Source organism: Artibeus jamaicensis, unplaced genomic scaffold (assembly GCF_021234435.1).
Source record: "Artibeus jamaicensis isolate MK-2021 breed Jamaican fruit bat unplaced genomic scaffold, CSHL_Jam_final contig_700, whole genome shotgun sequence".
Taxonomy (NCBI): domain Eukaryota; kingdom Metazoa; phylum Chordata; class Mammalia; order Chiroptera; family Phyllostomidae; genus Artibeus; species Artibeus jamaicensis.
This window is the reverse complement of record NW_026521930.1, coordinates 8,617,914-8,632,355: the sequence shown is the minus strand read 5'-3', so window position 1 is coordinate 8,632,355 and position 14,442 is coordinate 8,617,914. Positions and strand designations below refer to the sequence as shown.

Genomic DNA, 14,442 nt, shown 5'->3' with positions numbered 1-14,442 from the left:
CTATTGAGAAGTGTCCTTTGGGACCTCACTTCTGAGGGCTTAGCCAGCCCACACCCACACCTAAAGACAGCCTCAGTACCTCGCAGGAGGCTGAAGCTTCCAAGAACACTAGTACCTCTGGGGGATGTGGCTTGAGCCTGAGGGACTGGGTAGTACACAGGGATTAGAAGCCACCCCCTGCTTGCTCTAGGACACACTAGGGCCCACAGCACCCACCCCCAGCATGAGGACATCATTATGATGTAATGCACAGTTCCCTCCCATAACTCTGGGGCCCCCGTTCAAAGCACATGCAGGACAGAAGCTGGTTCAGTTGCGGTACATTGTGAAGTTCTACATCTGGGGAGCCTGGACACCTGGAGGGACCACAACCTCTGAAGGGTCACCTGTCCACTGCCTGCAACGCTCAGGTCTCAGGCCCCAGCAGCCCCCCTGGCTGCACCTCACCTCGGTTGGGCCTCCAGATCTTCTCCATGCCATGCCGCATGAGCACGATACGGGACAGCTCAGTGAAGGACTCGGTGACATTGAAGTTGCACAACGGGCTGACCTCGAAGAAGGTCATGCAGTTCTTCTCTGCGTAGGCACGTGCCTGCTCTGTTGGAACTTGCCGCTTGAAGGCCAGGTGCAGCCGGTTCCCAACCAGGATCCGGGGTACCCCAGGTGCATGCTTGAGGGGGCAGAGGACTCAGCACAGGCATGAATGCAGAACGCGCCCCCTCTGAGCTGTCCCCATCCCCTGATTCTATGACAAGGTAGGGCTCAGAGACCCATGAACCATGGCTTTTTGAGGCATGACCTTCAAGTGCCATGGTGATCAGTGCAAGGAAGGACGCACAGAGCTGGGGCCACCGGACAGGCAGCACATGGGAGCCACAGAGGCCCCAGTGGGGAACGGGAGCACACGTGCCTTGGGAAGGGGGTGCGCATGGAAGGGGGTGTCTGCAGGGATACCTACCTCATCAATCTCTTTGATCCACCGGTCAATGCCATCAAAGGACCAGCGGTTGGTGATGTCATACACCAGGAGGATCCCCTGCAAGGAAGACGCAGGTGTCACCAGGCTGAGGGGTTGGCCAGATGGAGGCCCCTTGTTCTGGCACAATGCCCCCGCAGGGACACACTCCCTTACTCCTAGTAGAGGCAGGGTGCGGACACTTGGTACAGCCAGACAGCTTTCAGAAGATCATACCAGTTACTTAACACACAGCAGTATGGACGACACACTGAGGCGTCCGGTGATATTTAAGAGGGGTCTCTGGTATTGGGCGCTGTGTCTCCTCGCCGTGGCCAGGCCTACATGACCCTGGACACCCTCATGTGGATGGCAGCAATGTCATAGATGGTCAGAATGTCACAGGCTCAATGCTATCTCCTCCCTCTCCTTGCTGACTCGGCTGGGGCAGAACTGACAGTTTTTTCCACTTCTTTCCTCCAAGCACAGCATAAGTACTATCCTGTGACCATTCAGAAGTCATGGGAGCTGAAAGAGGCGCGACAGATCTTGGGTGAGGGGCAGACCCTGTGGACAATCCTGGCAGGCGGGTGCGAACGGCGTCCCTGACGCTTTGTCCAGCAGTAGACTCTGCTTTGGGGTGCTGGGGCAGCTGAGCAAAGGTATTTGAGTTTCCCAAGAAGACTTGCAGGACAGGACATCAGTCACTCAGGCAGCTGCGTGTGCAGCCCCACCAGCCAGCAGAGGGTTTCCTATGGGACTTTTCTATCACATTTTCTATCACATCCCTTAGAGATTAATAACTCGGAACTCAGCTCTGGGCTGTCTCCAACTGCCCTCAATGTCTCAGCGGTGACCTGTCACAGGCCTCCAGAAGGTGACTCCAGCAAGCATCCCAGACCCCCCCCCCCCGGCCCTGCTCTCCACTTGGAAGCAGGCTCACACCTTCCGCCCCCCACCCTGTCTTCACTCAGCCTGTCCCCATCACACACAGGCAGGAAAGGAATGCAGCTGAGGTGGAAGGCACAGCAAGTGTCCATATCAAAGTGCGTGATTTTAAAGACTTTCCCCTTTAAGATGTCCTTCAAATTCTGGAAGACTTAAGCGTAAGCCCTAGGTCTTATTAAAAGGGATGTAGCAATTACTTTAAGAACCCCCGTCACCCAATGGCTCCTGCTCTCTGGATGGAAAGCCTTATACAGAACAAGCTGAGCCACCCGCCTCCCCAGGAGGAAGGGCTATGTCTGGAAGAAAAGACCCCCTTGAGCCCACCTGAAGAAGCAGAAACCAGTTTGGCGAGGACAGAGTAAAACTGATCGGGAAGCATGGGGCAGCAGGAGTGAGTCCTGTTGCCTAGGGCACAAAGGCCTCTGGTCTGGGGTGGGTGGGGACGTGCCACCGACCCTCCAAGTCTCCTCCTAAGAAATCAACGAGGACGGGTCCAAAGACCAGCCCTCCCAGTTGTTCATCACAGCGTGAAACAAACTGCATGTGCAGTCGGGGCTGTCGAGGGAGCCAAGGCGCAGACGTGCCTCAAAAAGAATGTGGGTAACAGTGGTGCAGCTCAGAGCGCCTGCGCCGGCCCTGGGCAGGCGCACCCCGGACAGCAAGCACAGCGTGTGCTGCGAAACAAAGGTCAACACCCAGCGCGCTGCACAGAAAACACTTCCAGGATGTAACCACATTTTCAAAGGTTGAATGAGGGTTTATCTTCTTGTTTATGCTTACCTATGTGACATTTAAAAGCTTAAACTACTCCTGGCTGGTGTGGCTCAGTGGATTGAGTGCCAGCGTATAAATCAGAAGGTCGCTGGTTTGATTCCTGGTCACGGTACATGCCTGTGTTGTGTGCCAGGTCCCCAAGTTAGGGGTGTGTGAGAGGCAACCAATCGGTGTACCTCTTGCACATGGATATTTCTCTTCCTCTCTCCCTCCCTTCCCATCTCTCTAAAATAAATAAATAAAATCTTAAAAAAGGACCAGGCTTCAGCTGCACCCTGGCTGCCCCTCTGGGCTGCCACATACCAGGTTGAGGTTATGACAGAGGAAGACCCCACCCCCAGATCCACCAATCCCAGGAAGGAAGGGTACAGAGCTCATGACGTGCAACAGGGACCACAGTGATCATGCATTTAGCAGGGGAATCAAAAATGAGGGTCTTCATTACCAGAACCATGTCCCCATGGGAATCACTCGTCTGTCTCAGAGAGGCAGGAGGGCAAATGATTCTCACTACACTCTACTTTTTAAATCATATAAGGGATACATGCTCCCATTTAAAAAAAATCAGTGTTCTTGGAGTAAAAATAACAGCTCATGCACTCCCCAAGTCCCCCCACCCCTCCGGGAATAACCCGCCATTGTTTCTTGACATTTCTGCACAGCCCTGCTCGTTCCTCACACGGACGGGTCACAGAGCAAAGCGCCCAGCCCCTCCTGGGCCCCCAACCCGGGCCCCTCCCCACAGGTGAACGTCCTGCCAGGCTCGTTGGTCAGTGCTGCCATTGGCTCTCAAGTAATTTCCCCTTATTTAGTAAAAACCTCTGAGTATATATAGCTCGACCTGTAAGAAGTAGAACTGCTGGGCCTAGCAGTGGGTACCCTTGTTGTCAAAGTTATTTATGAAGCTATAGCTTAAACACCTGAAAATGTACAGATTTTAAGTATGAACAGCTTGCTGAATTTGGACAAACATATATACACCTGTTCTACCAAAAGAGGTGCATTTTTTAAAAAAATGCAGTTCGATTCTGGCACGTGAATTCACCCGTATGGCAGCTCCCAAGGGACACAAGGCACGAGTGGAGGCCTCCAGACCCGCCCCAAAGGCACCCGGGCCCTGCCCAGGAGCAAGCGATGCACTGAAGGTGAGGAGCCACTGTCAACGGCCCCTGGCCCGTACACCCGCCCACCCGGTCAGTGACCAGATGCGGCTGGTGTCCTAATACTCACTGAACGGACAATGCACACCCCAGACCATTTCCCACATGAATCCTTTTGTGTGAACAAGTTGATCCCTCTCTATCCAGAAGGAGACCAGAGCCTGGCCCTGCTCTTCCAGCAGACCCCAGAGCCTCAACTAAGCAGAACGTGCTACCCCCCACCCGCCCTGCTGCCAGCTCTCCCAGCACACCGAGCCCAGGGGACCTGCTCTCTTCAGCAGCAGACGCATTGGCCTCCCAGGTCCAGGAGTGGCCACCTTGGACCTCGGCAACAGAAAACAAGAGCCATGGGTCTAGGACACAGGTTCAAACACAAGGCCCATGGGCCGAATCCGGCCTCCACCTTGTTTTATCAGCCCGGCACCTTGTTTCTACCCGGCGGCAGCGCTGAGCTCCTTGCCCCTAGTTAAGGAGTAGTTACATGTATACGGTCCTAAAACTACATTCGGCCCTTTGAAGGCAAACTCGAGGCTGATGTGCACCGCTCCCCCCCGCCCCGTGAAAATGAGTTTGACACCCCTGGTCTAGGAGGTCAGGGACAGAAGGGTTATTTCTCATGGTAAGAACCACAAGACAGTTCTATTGCTGAACAGGTGACAGCAGTCAGGGGTTGGCAGTAGCTTTTGTGACCTGGGCTGAGGGACCCAAAAGGTCTCTAGTTTTAATCAAGGGTAGGAGAGGGACTGGGAAAGACGGTCTTGCTCCTCAGTCTACCATCAGGGGCCACACAGAGCAGCAAAACTGGGCAGCGCCTACTCTGGATACTGCCTTTACCTCTGCATTGCCACTGTCAGGCAGCTTGGAAACGGGACAGCAAAGCAGTGACACCGAGGTAAGGGCACCCCCACAGCAGCCTCGAGCACAGAGCCCCCAACTCGCCGCTCAGGTCTGAGATGTGCACCTGGCTCCTTCAGCCCAGAGTCAACAAGAACCTTCAGGATTAAAGCTAGGGCAACAACAAGCACAACTGACTGGACTGGATGCTTTGGAGAGAATCAGGATGTGATGACACAGAGTTTGCTTCCCCCAAACACTCCCCTGGGGTGTTCAGCCCATGGCCTGTGGGACACATGCAGCCCAGGATGGCTGTGAACTCAGCCCAACACAAAATCATAAACTTATTTAAAAACATATTATGAGATTTTTTGTGTGTGTGATTACATGTTGCAATGTATTTAATGTGTGGCCCGAGATAACTCTTCTTCCAGTGCGGCCCAGAGATGCCAAAAGGCTGGATGCCCCTGCTCTGGCAGACTCCCGGGCTGGTCCGGTGCCCTTCACTAGCCGAACGCGAGCAAGCGTCTGCGCCCAGCCATGTCCGTGCCCAGCGTGCGCGGGCAGCTGAGCCTGCTCAGGGTCAGTCTCAGTGTCCTCTTGACGTTTCCTGTTAGCCTTTCATTCCCGCCCCTTTATCTCTCTATTTTCTTGTTTATTACAAAGTCATTATGTGTTTGTTGTAGAAAAAGGAGGAGATACTCAGAAGCCAAAGGAAGACAACAGAACTCGGTCCCCCTGCTGTTTGGGGCACCCAGCACTGCCACCGGGAACGCAGCTCTCTCATTCTGTACGCAGTAAATCTTCTCTGTAAATCCTCACCCAAGGACATGTTTATTGATTTTAGAGGGAGAGGGAGAGAGAGAGAAACACAGACAGAGACAGAGAGAAACACTGATGTGAGAGAGAAACATTGATGTGAGGAATACTGACCGGCTGCCTCCTGCATGCACGACCCGACCAGGGATTGAACCCATAACCCTTTGGTATACAGGATGAGCTGCAACCAACTGAGCCACCTTGCCAGGGCTGCAGTCACTCCTTTAAAAATAAAAAGGGACCCACAGTACATGCTCATTTGAAGGCAAGCGGGTTCCACAGGCAGTTCCTGCAACTTAAGCCCACCTCTGGTGCTGACAGACGCCTCCGAGCTGTGACCCGCGTCCTGATTATTCAGGGTCAGCTGCTCCAGGTGGAACTGCTCGGTGAATCACCGCCCCTGCAGGGCCCCAAACACCGGCACAAACGGGGGGGGGTCATCAAGCTAGGGCTCCAGGTGCCGCCATGTACACCACTGTAGGAGCTCCCAGGACAAGAGCTGCCAAGCCCAGCCTGGGGTCCTCAGCACCTGCTTCAGCAGAGAGGAAGCCCGCACTCAGCTTCCCCCTGCCTCCCACCATGTCTGAAAGGCCCCTTCTAAGGCAGGCCCTGGAGGAAGATGCGGGTTGGAGTTAACCCCTAGGCAGATTCAGCCAGGCCACTGCCCAACCCCCTCAGGTCTCACGCAGCAGAAAGATCAGCAGGAGTGCAGAGTGCCAAGGCAGCCGCAGACTTCACCAGTCCTGACTGACAAGGCAAAAAGGAGCCCAAGCCAGAGTGAGGGGGTGACAGGAAGCCCCATCCCATGCTGACCTCAGGCCCACACCCCACACAGCGAGAGGCCCCGAAACATGCCCAGGTGCCCTAACACCAGTGCATGCTCCAGTGGAGAACTGTGCCTGGTGCGTAGAGCAGGGCCGGGCAGGTCTGAACACCAGGGTCTCCTGGGCAATTCCAGAAGTCTGGGAGGCATCATGGCCTGCTCTGAGTTACAGACAGGATGGCTAGGCCCCTCAGCTGACACAGCAGTGCCGGCCTACAGCTGGCCTGTTCGTGCAATGACTTCTCCCCTCTCCTTCAAGCCTCAGGTCACACACTGATCCACTTGGCACACAGACATGCTCAGGGCACCCCAAGGACACAGAGAGGAGCGAGCGAGCCTCATGGTCTCCCCAGGAGTGCCCTGCGTGTTTCCTGCTGAATGCCCCTGCACAGCTTCCAGGGTGCCCTCCCACCCCTGCGCACCCACCCAAACTTGGTCGCACTTCCATGGCAGCCCTGGGATAGCCCCCATTTCCTGCTCTTTACTGACACCCTGCCTCTATGAGCAGCCCCTCCCACAGTGGCCCCAATGCTTAGGTCCCACAGTCCTGACTGGAAATCCAGCCCAGCCCACCCGGGGAGCCCCCAGCCCTGAGATAGACCTGGGTGTATCCAGGTCTATCCTCGCTCCACACATGGAGATCCTGGGTGACTGGGAAGTCACTTTGGGTTCCTGGTGAACCAGATGACCAAGCAGTGTCCCCAAAGACAGGGTCTCAGTACCAGCCACAGGAACTGGTAGGGACACAAAGTGGAAACACAGTGTGGGGACACAGGGACCTAGTGCCCTCTGACAGCTGTGGCCCCTCACTCAGAGGGCAGCCCAGTGGAAGCCAGATGTTCCAACATCAAAACTTCTTACAAAGAGCACACAGGTGGGGTGTGACAGCACAGAAGCATGACCTGTCCCTCTGGAGGGCAGCGCCTGCAGTGTCGCTGGTCTTACCTGTGCACCCCTGGAGTAGGACCTGAAGATGGTGCAGAACCTGCCTTGGCCCGATGTGTCCCTGAAACACAGGGACAGTCAGTGAGATGCGATTGGAACCACGGCTCACGCAGTGCGATCCCTGCAAGGCACTCTCCCTCCTCCTCCACAGCCTACGCGGGCCCACCCTGGCGGGCTTGGGTGCCCTGGGAGTCACTCACCAAGCTGGAGAACCCCAAACCTATGGGAATTTACATCTAGATTGCAAGGTTCTGGAAAATGCTCCTTAATGTGTAGCCCCTTAAAGGGCAAGAGGAGAGGGGCCATGGCTACTGTGGAAACGAGTCTTTATGGGCAAAGGGAGCTGGGCTGTAACAGAACAACAGCCCTGGACCTTCCAGCTTCTGCCTCACAGAGCAGAATCCATTGCCCATTTACACAGGATTTCTTTAAACAACTATTCCACATAACATGTAAACAGGGCTTCTACTTTCCTGTTCCTCTAAGGATTCTTGACCTGCTTCACTCAGCTTCCACAGCTCTAGCAATAACCCTGAAGGGCTGTAGCCTCCCACCCCAAGGCACCACGACCCCACCCGGCCCAGCTCACCAGAGCTCCAGCTTGACCCGCCGGCCGTCCAGCAGGATGGTGGTCGTCTTGTAGTCGATCCCTGCAAGGAAGCAAAGGGCAGCTGGAGGCGATGCCTGGAAATGAGTCTGCCAGGACCCACCTCTCCAGGGCTCAGTTTCTATAGTGGTGTTGGGTGGAGGGGCACGTTACCCCCAGCTGGAGCCTTTCTTGTGGCTCCAGCCCAGGAACCAGGCATCCTGGGCACCGCGGCACTGCCCGACAGGAAGACAGCACAGAAGTGGAGTCCAGCAGGTCCCTCTCCAACTGACCTGCTTTGTGTGGATCTCAAGTCGATACATTTCCGAGTTCTTGGGTTCACCAAAGCCCCCAGGTACTGACAACTAGAGTGTGCTTGGAGCATTATTAAAGGTAATTTCTAGCTCTGGCTGGTGTAGCTCTGTAGAGTGAGCGCCGGCCTGCAAACCAAAGGGTTGCCGGTTGATTCCCAGTCAGAGCACATGCCTGGGGTGTGGGCCAGGTCTCCAGTAGGGGGCACACGAGAGGCAACCACACCTTGATGTTTATCTCCCTCCCTTTCCCCTCTCCCTAAAAATAAATAAATAAAATCTTTAATAAATAAAGGTAATTTCTAAAATGCCATCTCTCTGGAGAGCTCCCTGCAGAACCTATGCATGCTATATTTTTCAGTTTTTAGTTTTTTACACTTTTATGGGAAAAAGTCAATCCAAAAGAAGTTCATAGGATCAGTGCTGGATATGTTACCTAACATGTAAGATCTTCAACTGGTTTACGGACCAGCCAGAAACTCCCTGAAAGCTCAGTGCTGCCTCCTCCCTTCTTAAGTTTTAACAAGGTCATCAGTTTTGTGACTTTTTTTTTTTTTAAGATTTTATTTATTTATCTTTAGAGGGGAAGGGAAGGAGAGAGGGAGAGAAACATCAGTGTATGGTTGCCTTTTGTGCGTCCCCTGCTGGCAACTGGCCTGCAGGGAACCGGCCTGCAACCCTGGTATGTGCCCTGACTAGGAATTGAACCGCGATTGTCTGGTTCGCAGGCCCACGCTCAATCCACTGAGCTACACCAGCCAGGGCCAGTTTTGTGACTTTTTATAACACTTATTCCAAGAGGGCTTGGAAACGGGCATTTAACATAGGTGTTTCTCTCACACAGTGTGCGTGCGTACGTGCAAGCTGACCAGAGTCTGCAAAGAGCACCCTCCCGGAGCCTCAAGCATTAGTGCCTCTACCCTCACTGTGCTTCTGCCTGGCCAGCTCCCAACTGCAAGTCAAAACCTGGCTCGCAGGCCTCCAATGACACTCAGCAGGAGGAAAATGCAGCCCCTGAAAGAAGAGAAAATATCTGGAGATCACTTACCCGACTACGGAGTGCTATCCAGAATACACAAAGAAACCCTACAACTCAACAACAACAAAACAATTAAAAATTGGGCAAAAGACTTGAATAGACATTTCTCCAAAGCAGATATACAAATGACCAGAAACACACGAAAAGATGCTCAACACCATGGATCACCAGAAAAATGCAAATCAAACCACAGTGAGAGATCGCCTCATACCCACTGCATGGTTCTTATCAAGAAAAACCCAAAGTGCCAAAGGCTAGTGAGGATGCGGAGACTTCGGGACCCTTGTGCACCACGGGTGGGAAAGTAAATGCCGCAGTCACCATGGAACACGGCATGGTAGCTCCTCAGAGAATTAAACACAGAGTTACCATACGATCCAGAAATCCCACTTCTGGGTTAATGCCCAAAAGAAACGAGAGCAGGAAATTGAACATGTGTGTATTTGTACACCCGGGTTCCTAGCAGCGTCACTCACAATAATCAAAGGTGGAAACAACCCAAGTGTCCACCAAGGGTGAATGGACTCACGAGGGGGTCTATACATGCAGCGGAATACGATTCAGCCGTAAAAGGGGGTGAAGTTCCGACACATGCCACGGCGCGGATGAGCCTCGAGGACACGAGGCTCAGGGAAGAGCAGACGCTGTGTGACTCCGCTGCTGCAGCTGTCACTGGAGCGGCCAGTTTCACAGACACAGAAAGTAGATTAGAGGTTACCAGGAGCTGAGGGGAGTCAGTATTTTAAAAAGATTTTATTTACTTATTTTTAAAGAGAGAGGAAGGGGGGGAGAGATAAAGAGGAACATCGGTGTGAAAGAGATACTTCGATCAGTTGCCTCTCATATGCACCCCAACCAGGGACCGAACCTGCACCCCAGGCATGTGCCCTGACTGGGAATCGAACTGGCAACCTTTGGCTTTGCGGAACAACGCCCAGCCAACTGAGCCAGACCGCTCAGGGCTGGGAGTCAGTGCTTAATGAAGACAGAGTTTCGGTTTGGGAAGATAAAAAGTTCTGGAGGTGGAGGGTGGTGATGGTCACACAACAGTGTAAATGTACTTATGCCTCTGACCTGTACACCTAAAAATAATTAAAATGGTAAATTTCATGTTATGTATATTTCACCACAATGTTTTTTTTAAAAGTGAGAGAAGACTGGGATGGGAGTAAAAGGCAGAAAACTGTACTTGAACAACAATTAAATTTAAAAAAGAAAAAAAAAACTGAGAGAAGATTCTCTTGCACATATTCTCACGTGAAAGAACTGTTCTCCAGGAAGAAACAAAACTCAGGCCTGTCTCTACCGTACCCTCTGCATTTGCCTTCACCCAGCTCTCATCTGCTGGTGACTGGCTCCTTTGGGTGAAAGCTCCTGGAATTCTGTCAAACAGGAAGCACAGATCTGGTCCAGGACTCGCCTCCTCTTGGTCCTGTCCTCACAGCCTCTGTGAGACGGGACCCTGTGAGAGTAATTTTCAGGAAGGCTGCGGACGTGGATGCCCATCCTCCGGGCAACGTCAGATCTGCCCCCGTGTGGCAGATCAGCCCCCCAGGCTCAGGCCCTGGGAACTGGACACCGACTGCTCTGCTCCACCCCCCCAGGCCAGCCCCTTTGAAAGGAGCCACCCTACAGCCAAGCAGCCCAGAGGTGGCACTGTGGCCCGGTGGCCTGGCAGGGAACTGCAGGGAAGAGAGGGAACCCAGGAAGGGCTCAGGAGGAAACAGGGTCCAGGGAGCTGGCTCCACCCTCCACCCACCTCTCAGCTTCCTCCCATAACCCACATCATAAATGTTGTGTGCCCTGGGCAGCTTGCTGACCCATCCGCCTGAATCCCACCCAGGACAACAGGGTGTGAACTTTGGTCCGAGTCGGAAAGGACACCTAGTCCATGCTCTCCAGCAGTGCTCTGCCAAACACACCCATGCGACTCATGGGGACAAGCACGCAGAGCTGGGAACCGGTAACAAGATGGGGCTACTGTTGTCCTGACAGCCCTCCTGCTTCACGGTCCCCACCCCCACACCCCCCTGTCAGAGGGCTCATTAGAGAAGAAGCTTTCTCAGAGAACACTGCAGAGGAGAAGCTGGAGTTCAGCTGGAAGGCTGAGCAACGTCACCAGCGACGCGATCTAGACTTACAGACACTGACTGCTCTCTGGAGCCCTCTGCTGCTGGCCCTGGCTTCTAGGGAAAGGTGGTCCCCGTGTCTGGCAGCGGCATGAATGTCCCCAGGAAGGCTGAGCACCGGTGTGAGAGGACTAAGGAAAGTGGGCATTAGGTCACTAAAGGAGAGAGAGGGGTCCAGCCAAGAGCTGAGGACGGCCCCACGCCAAAAGGTCAAAAGGGGAGAGGATGGTGGGGAGATGGCATGGGCGGAGACCCCCTCGGCTGACACACTCACTTGGACATCGAAAATTCAAATTCAAACACATTCTTTATGCTTACTCTGCCCCTCCCCTTGCTGCGTCCCAAATAGGGGTAAAAACTTTTTAAATTATGTTTTATTGCTTATGGTATTACAGTTGTCCCAATTTTTCCCCCTTTGCCTCTCTCCACCCAACACCCTCCACTCCCTCAGGCAGTCCCCACACCATTGTTCATGTCATACACATGGTCGTGTGTGTAAGTGCTTTGGCCACTCCATTTCCTGTACTGTACTGTACATCCCTATGGCTATTCTATAACTACCTATTTGTACTTCTTTAAAAGATTTCATTTATTTATTTTTAGATAGAGAAGAGGGAGGGAGAAAGAGAGGTAGAGAAACATGGATTGGTTGCCTCTTGCACACCTCCAGCTGGGGACTTGGCCCACAAACCAGGCACCTGCCCTGACTGGGAATCGAACTGGTGACCCTTTGGTTCACAGATTTGCACTCAAGCCACTGGGCCACACCAGCTGGAGCTATTTGTCCTCTTTATTCCTGAGCTCTTACCCATTCTCCCACACCCTCTCCCATCTGAAAACCATCAAAATACTCTCTAAATCCATAATTCTGTCTCTGTTTTTCTTGTTTGCTTAGTTAGTTTTTTACATTCAATTGTTGATAGATATGTATTTTTTGCCATTTTATTATTATAGTTTTGATCTTCTTTGTCTTAATTAAGTCCCTTTAACAGTTCATATAATAATGGTTTGGCAATGATAAACTCCTTTAGTTTTTTCTTGTGTGGGAAGCTCTGTATCTGCCCTTTGATTCTAAGTAAGTTTGCTGGGTAGAACAATCTTGGCTGTAGGTCCCTGCTTTCCTACAGGGACTTTGAATATTTATTGCTAGTCCCTTCTAGCCTACAAAGTTTCTTTAGAGAAATCAGCTGACAGTCTTATGGGAACTCCCCTGTAGGTAACTAATTGCTTTTCTCTGGCTGCTTTTAAGATTCTCTATCTTTGGCATTTTAATTATGATGTATCTTGGACTAGGCCTCTTCGCATCCATATTGTGTGGGATTCTCTGTGCCTCCTAGACTTGTATGTCTATTTCCGTTACCAAATTAAGGAAGTTTTCTTTCATTATTTTTTTCAGATAGATTTCCAATTTCTTGCTCTTTCTCTTCTCCTTTTGGCACCCCTATGACGTGAATGTTGGACCTCCTGAAGTTGTCCCAGAGGCTTCTTACACTACTATTCTTGTTTTTTTTTGGATTTTTTCTTCCTGGTTTTTCTGATTGTTGCTTTTGGCTTCCTTATGTTCCCAGTCATTGATTTGATTCTCAGCTTCATCCACTCTACTGTTGTCTTCCTGTAAACTGCTCTTTATTTCAATTAGTGCATCCTTCATTTCTGACTGGATCTTTTTTATGCTGTTGAGGTCCTCACTAAGTTCCATCCTAATGACCAGTGCATCCTAATGACCAGTGTTTTGAACTCTGCATCTGATAGATTGCTTATCTCCATTTCCTTTAGCTCTTTTTCTGGAGTTTTGATCTGTTTTTTCATGTGGGCCATGTTTCTTTGTCTCCTCATTTTGGCAGCCTCCCTGTACTTGTTTCTAAGTATTAGGTAGAGCTGCTTTGACTTCGTGTCTTGGTAGTGTGGCCTAATGTAGTAGGTGTCCTGTAGGGTCCAGTGGCACAGCCTCCCCTATCACCCAAGCTGAGTACTCGAGGTGCACCTGTGTGAGCTGAGTACAACCTCCTCTTGTAGTTGAGCTTTTGTTGCTGCTGACAGGCCAATAGAAGTGATTTGCCCAGGCCAGTCAGCTGCAAGGACTGGCTGTGACTACAGGGCACCAACTCTACCCTCCATGTAGGATCAGCTGTGCAGAGCACCATTGCTTCGGCATGGTCTGTCACTGTCCACTGGGTGTGCAGGCTTTGGATTTCCCTGGGTGGTGCAGGTCAATGTCAGCCCCAACCTGTGTTCTGCCTTGAGCCACCCTGCCTGAGTTACAAAGCAATCTAACATGACTTCTACTTGTGCTGGGCTTAGAGATTCCCAGGGGAAGCCAAGCTGTGAATCTAGGCTGGCTACTGCTAGTGCCAGGCCTGGGGCCACTTAGCTGTTGCTTGTTTGTTAGGATTTAGGAAGTTGTGAAGCATGAGCCAAGGCCAACCATGCGTATGGAAAAGTCACTGTTAACAGCCTGTGTGAGTCCATAAGTTGGATGGGGTAAAATCTCGGGTGATATCCTGGACAGGGCAAACAGTGTTAGCCAGTTTGACAGAGTCTCAGATATGGCACCCACCTGCCAGCTCTGTGGCTCCATGCGGGGAGGGCTCAAAAAAATGACAATGGCCTCTGCCTGCCTTTTGGTCTGAGGGAAAGCTGTCCCCCAGCTCTTGCCCTGATGCCAGACTGTTCAGTTCCTCTCTGTATGCCATTGTTGCCTTTGAAGCTGCTACCCTTGTAGTGCTGGAGCTCAGAGGGAGTACGTCTGAGTAAGTCCGTGTGTGGGTTCTTTAAGGGGAACTGCTTGGGACTCCAGAAGTTTCTCGCACTGACTCAATCCCTGCTGGTTTTTGCTGCTAGAAGTTATGGGGACTTATCTTCCTGGCACTGGAACCCTGGGCTGGGGGGCCTGGAGTGGGGCTGGGACTCCTCACTCCCAAGATAGGCTTCCTGAATTTATATCCACCACACGTGGATGAGAGACCAGCCCATTCTGCATCTGCACGCCTCCTACCAGTCTGGATGGATGTGATTTCTTTAATTCTGTAGTTGTCAAACGTCCATTCAACTCAATTTCTGATGGTTCTAACTGATGGTTGTTCTATATCTTAGTTGCAATTTTCATGTGGTTGTTTCAG

The 14,442-nt window shown here is 52.1% G+C and overlaps 1 protein-coding gene across 5 annotated transcripts in view; it reads right to left on the bottom strand.

Moving 5' to 3' along the window:
- RAB40C (RAB40C, member RAS oncogene family) overlaps nucleotides 1-14,442 on the bottom strand; it is a 34,583-nt gene that overhangs the window by 2,162 nt on the left and 17,979 nt on the right. For all 5 annotated transcript variants that reach the window (XM_053671635.1, XM_037157220.2, XM_037157222.2 and 2 more), the window contains 4 exons: nucleotides 7,848-7,908; nucleotides 7,259-7,319; nucleotides 959-1,036; nucleotides 448-670 (listed from right to left, as the gene is read on the bottom strand). In XM_053671635.1, coding sequence (XP_053527610.1) covers nucleotides 448-670; nucleotides 959-1,036; nucleotides 7,259-7,319; nucleotides 7,848-7,908 — 423 coding nt within the window. The remainder of the gene's footprint in view (nucleotides 1-447; nucleotides 671-958; nucleotides 1,037-7,258; nucleotides 7,320-7,847; nucleotides 7,909-14,442) is intronic.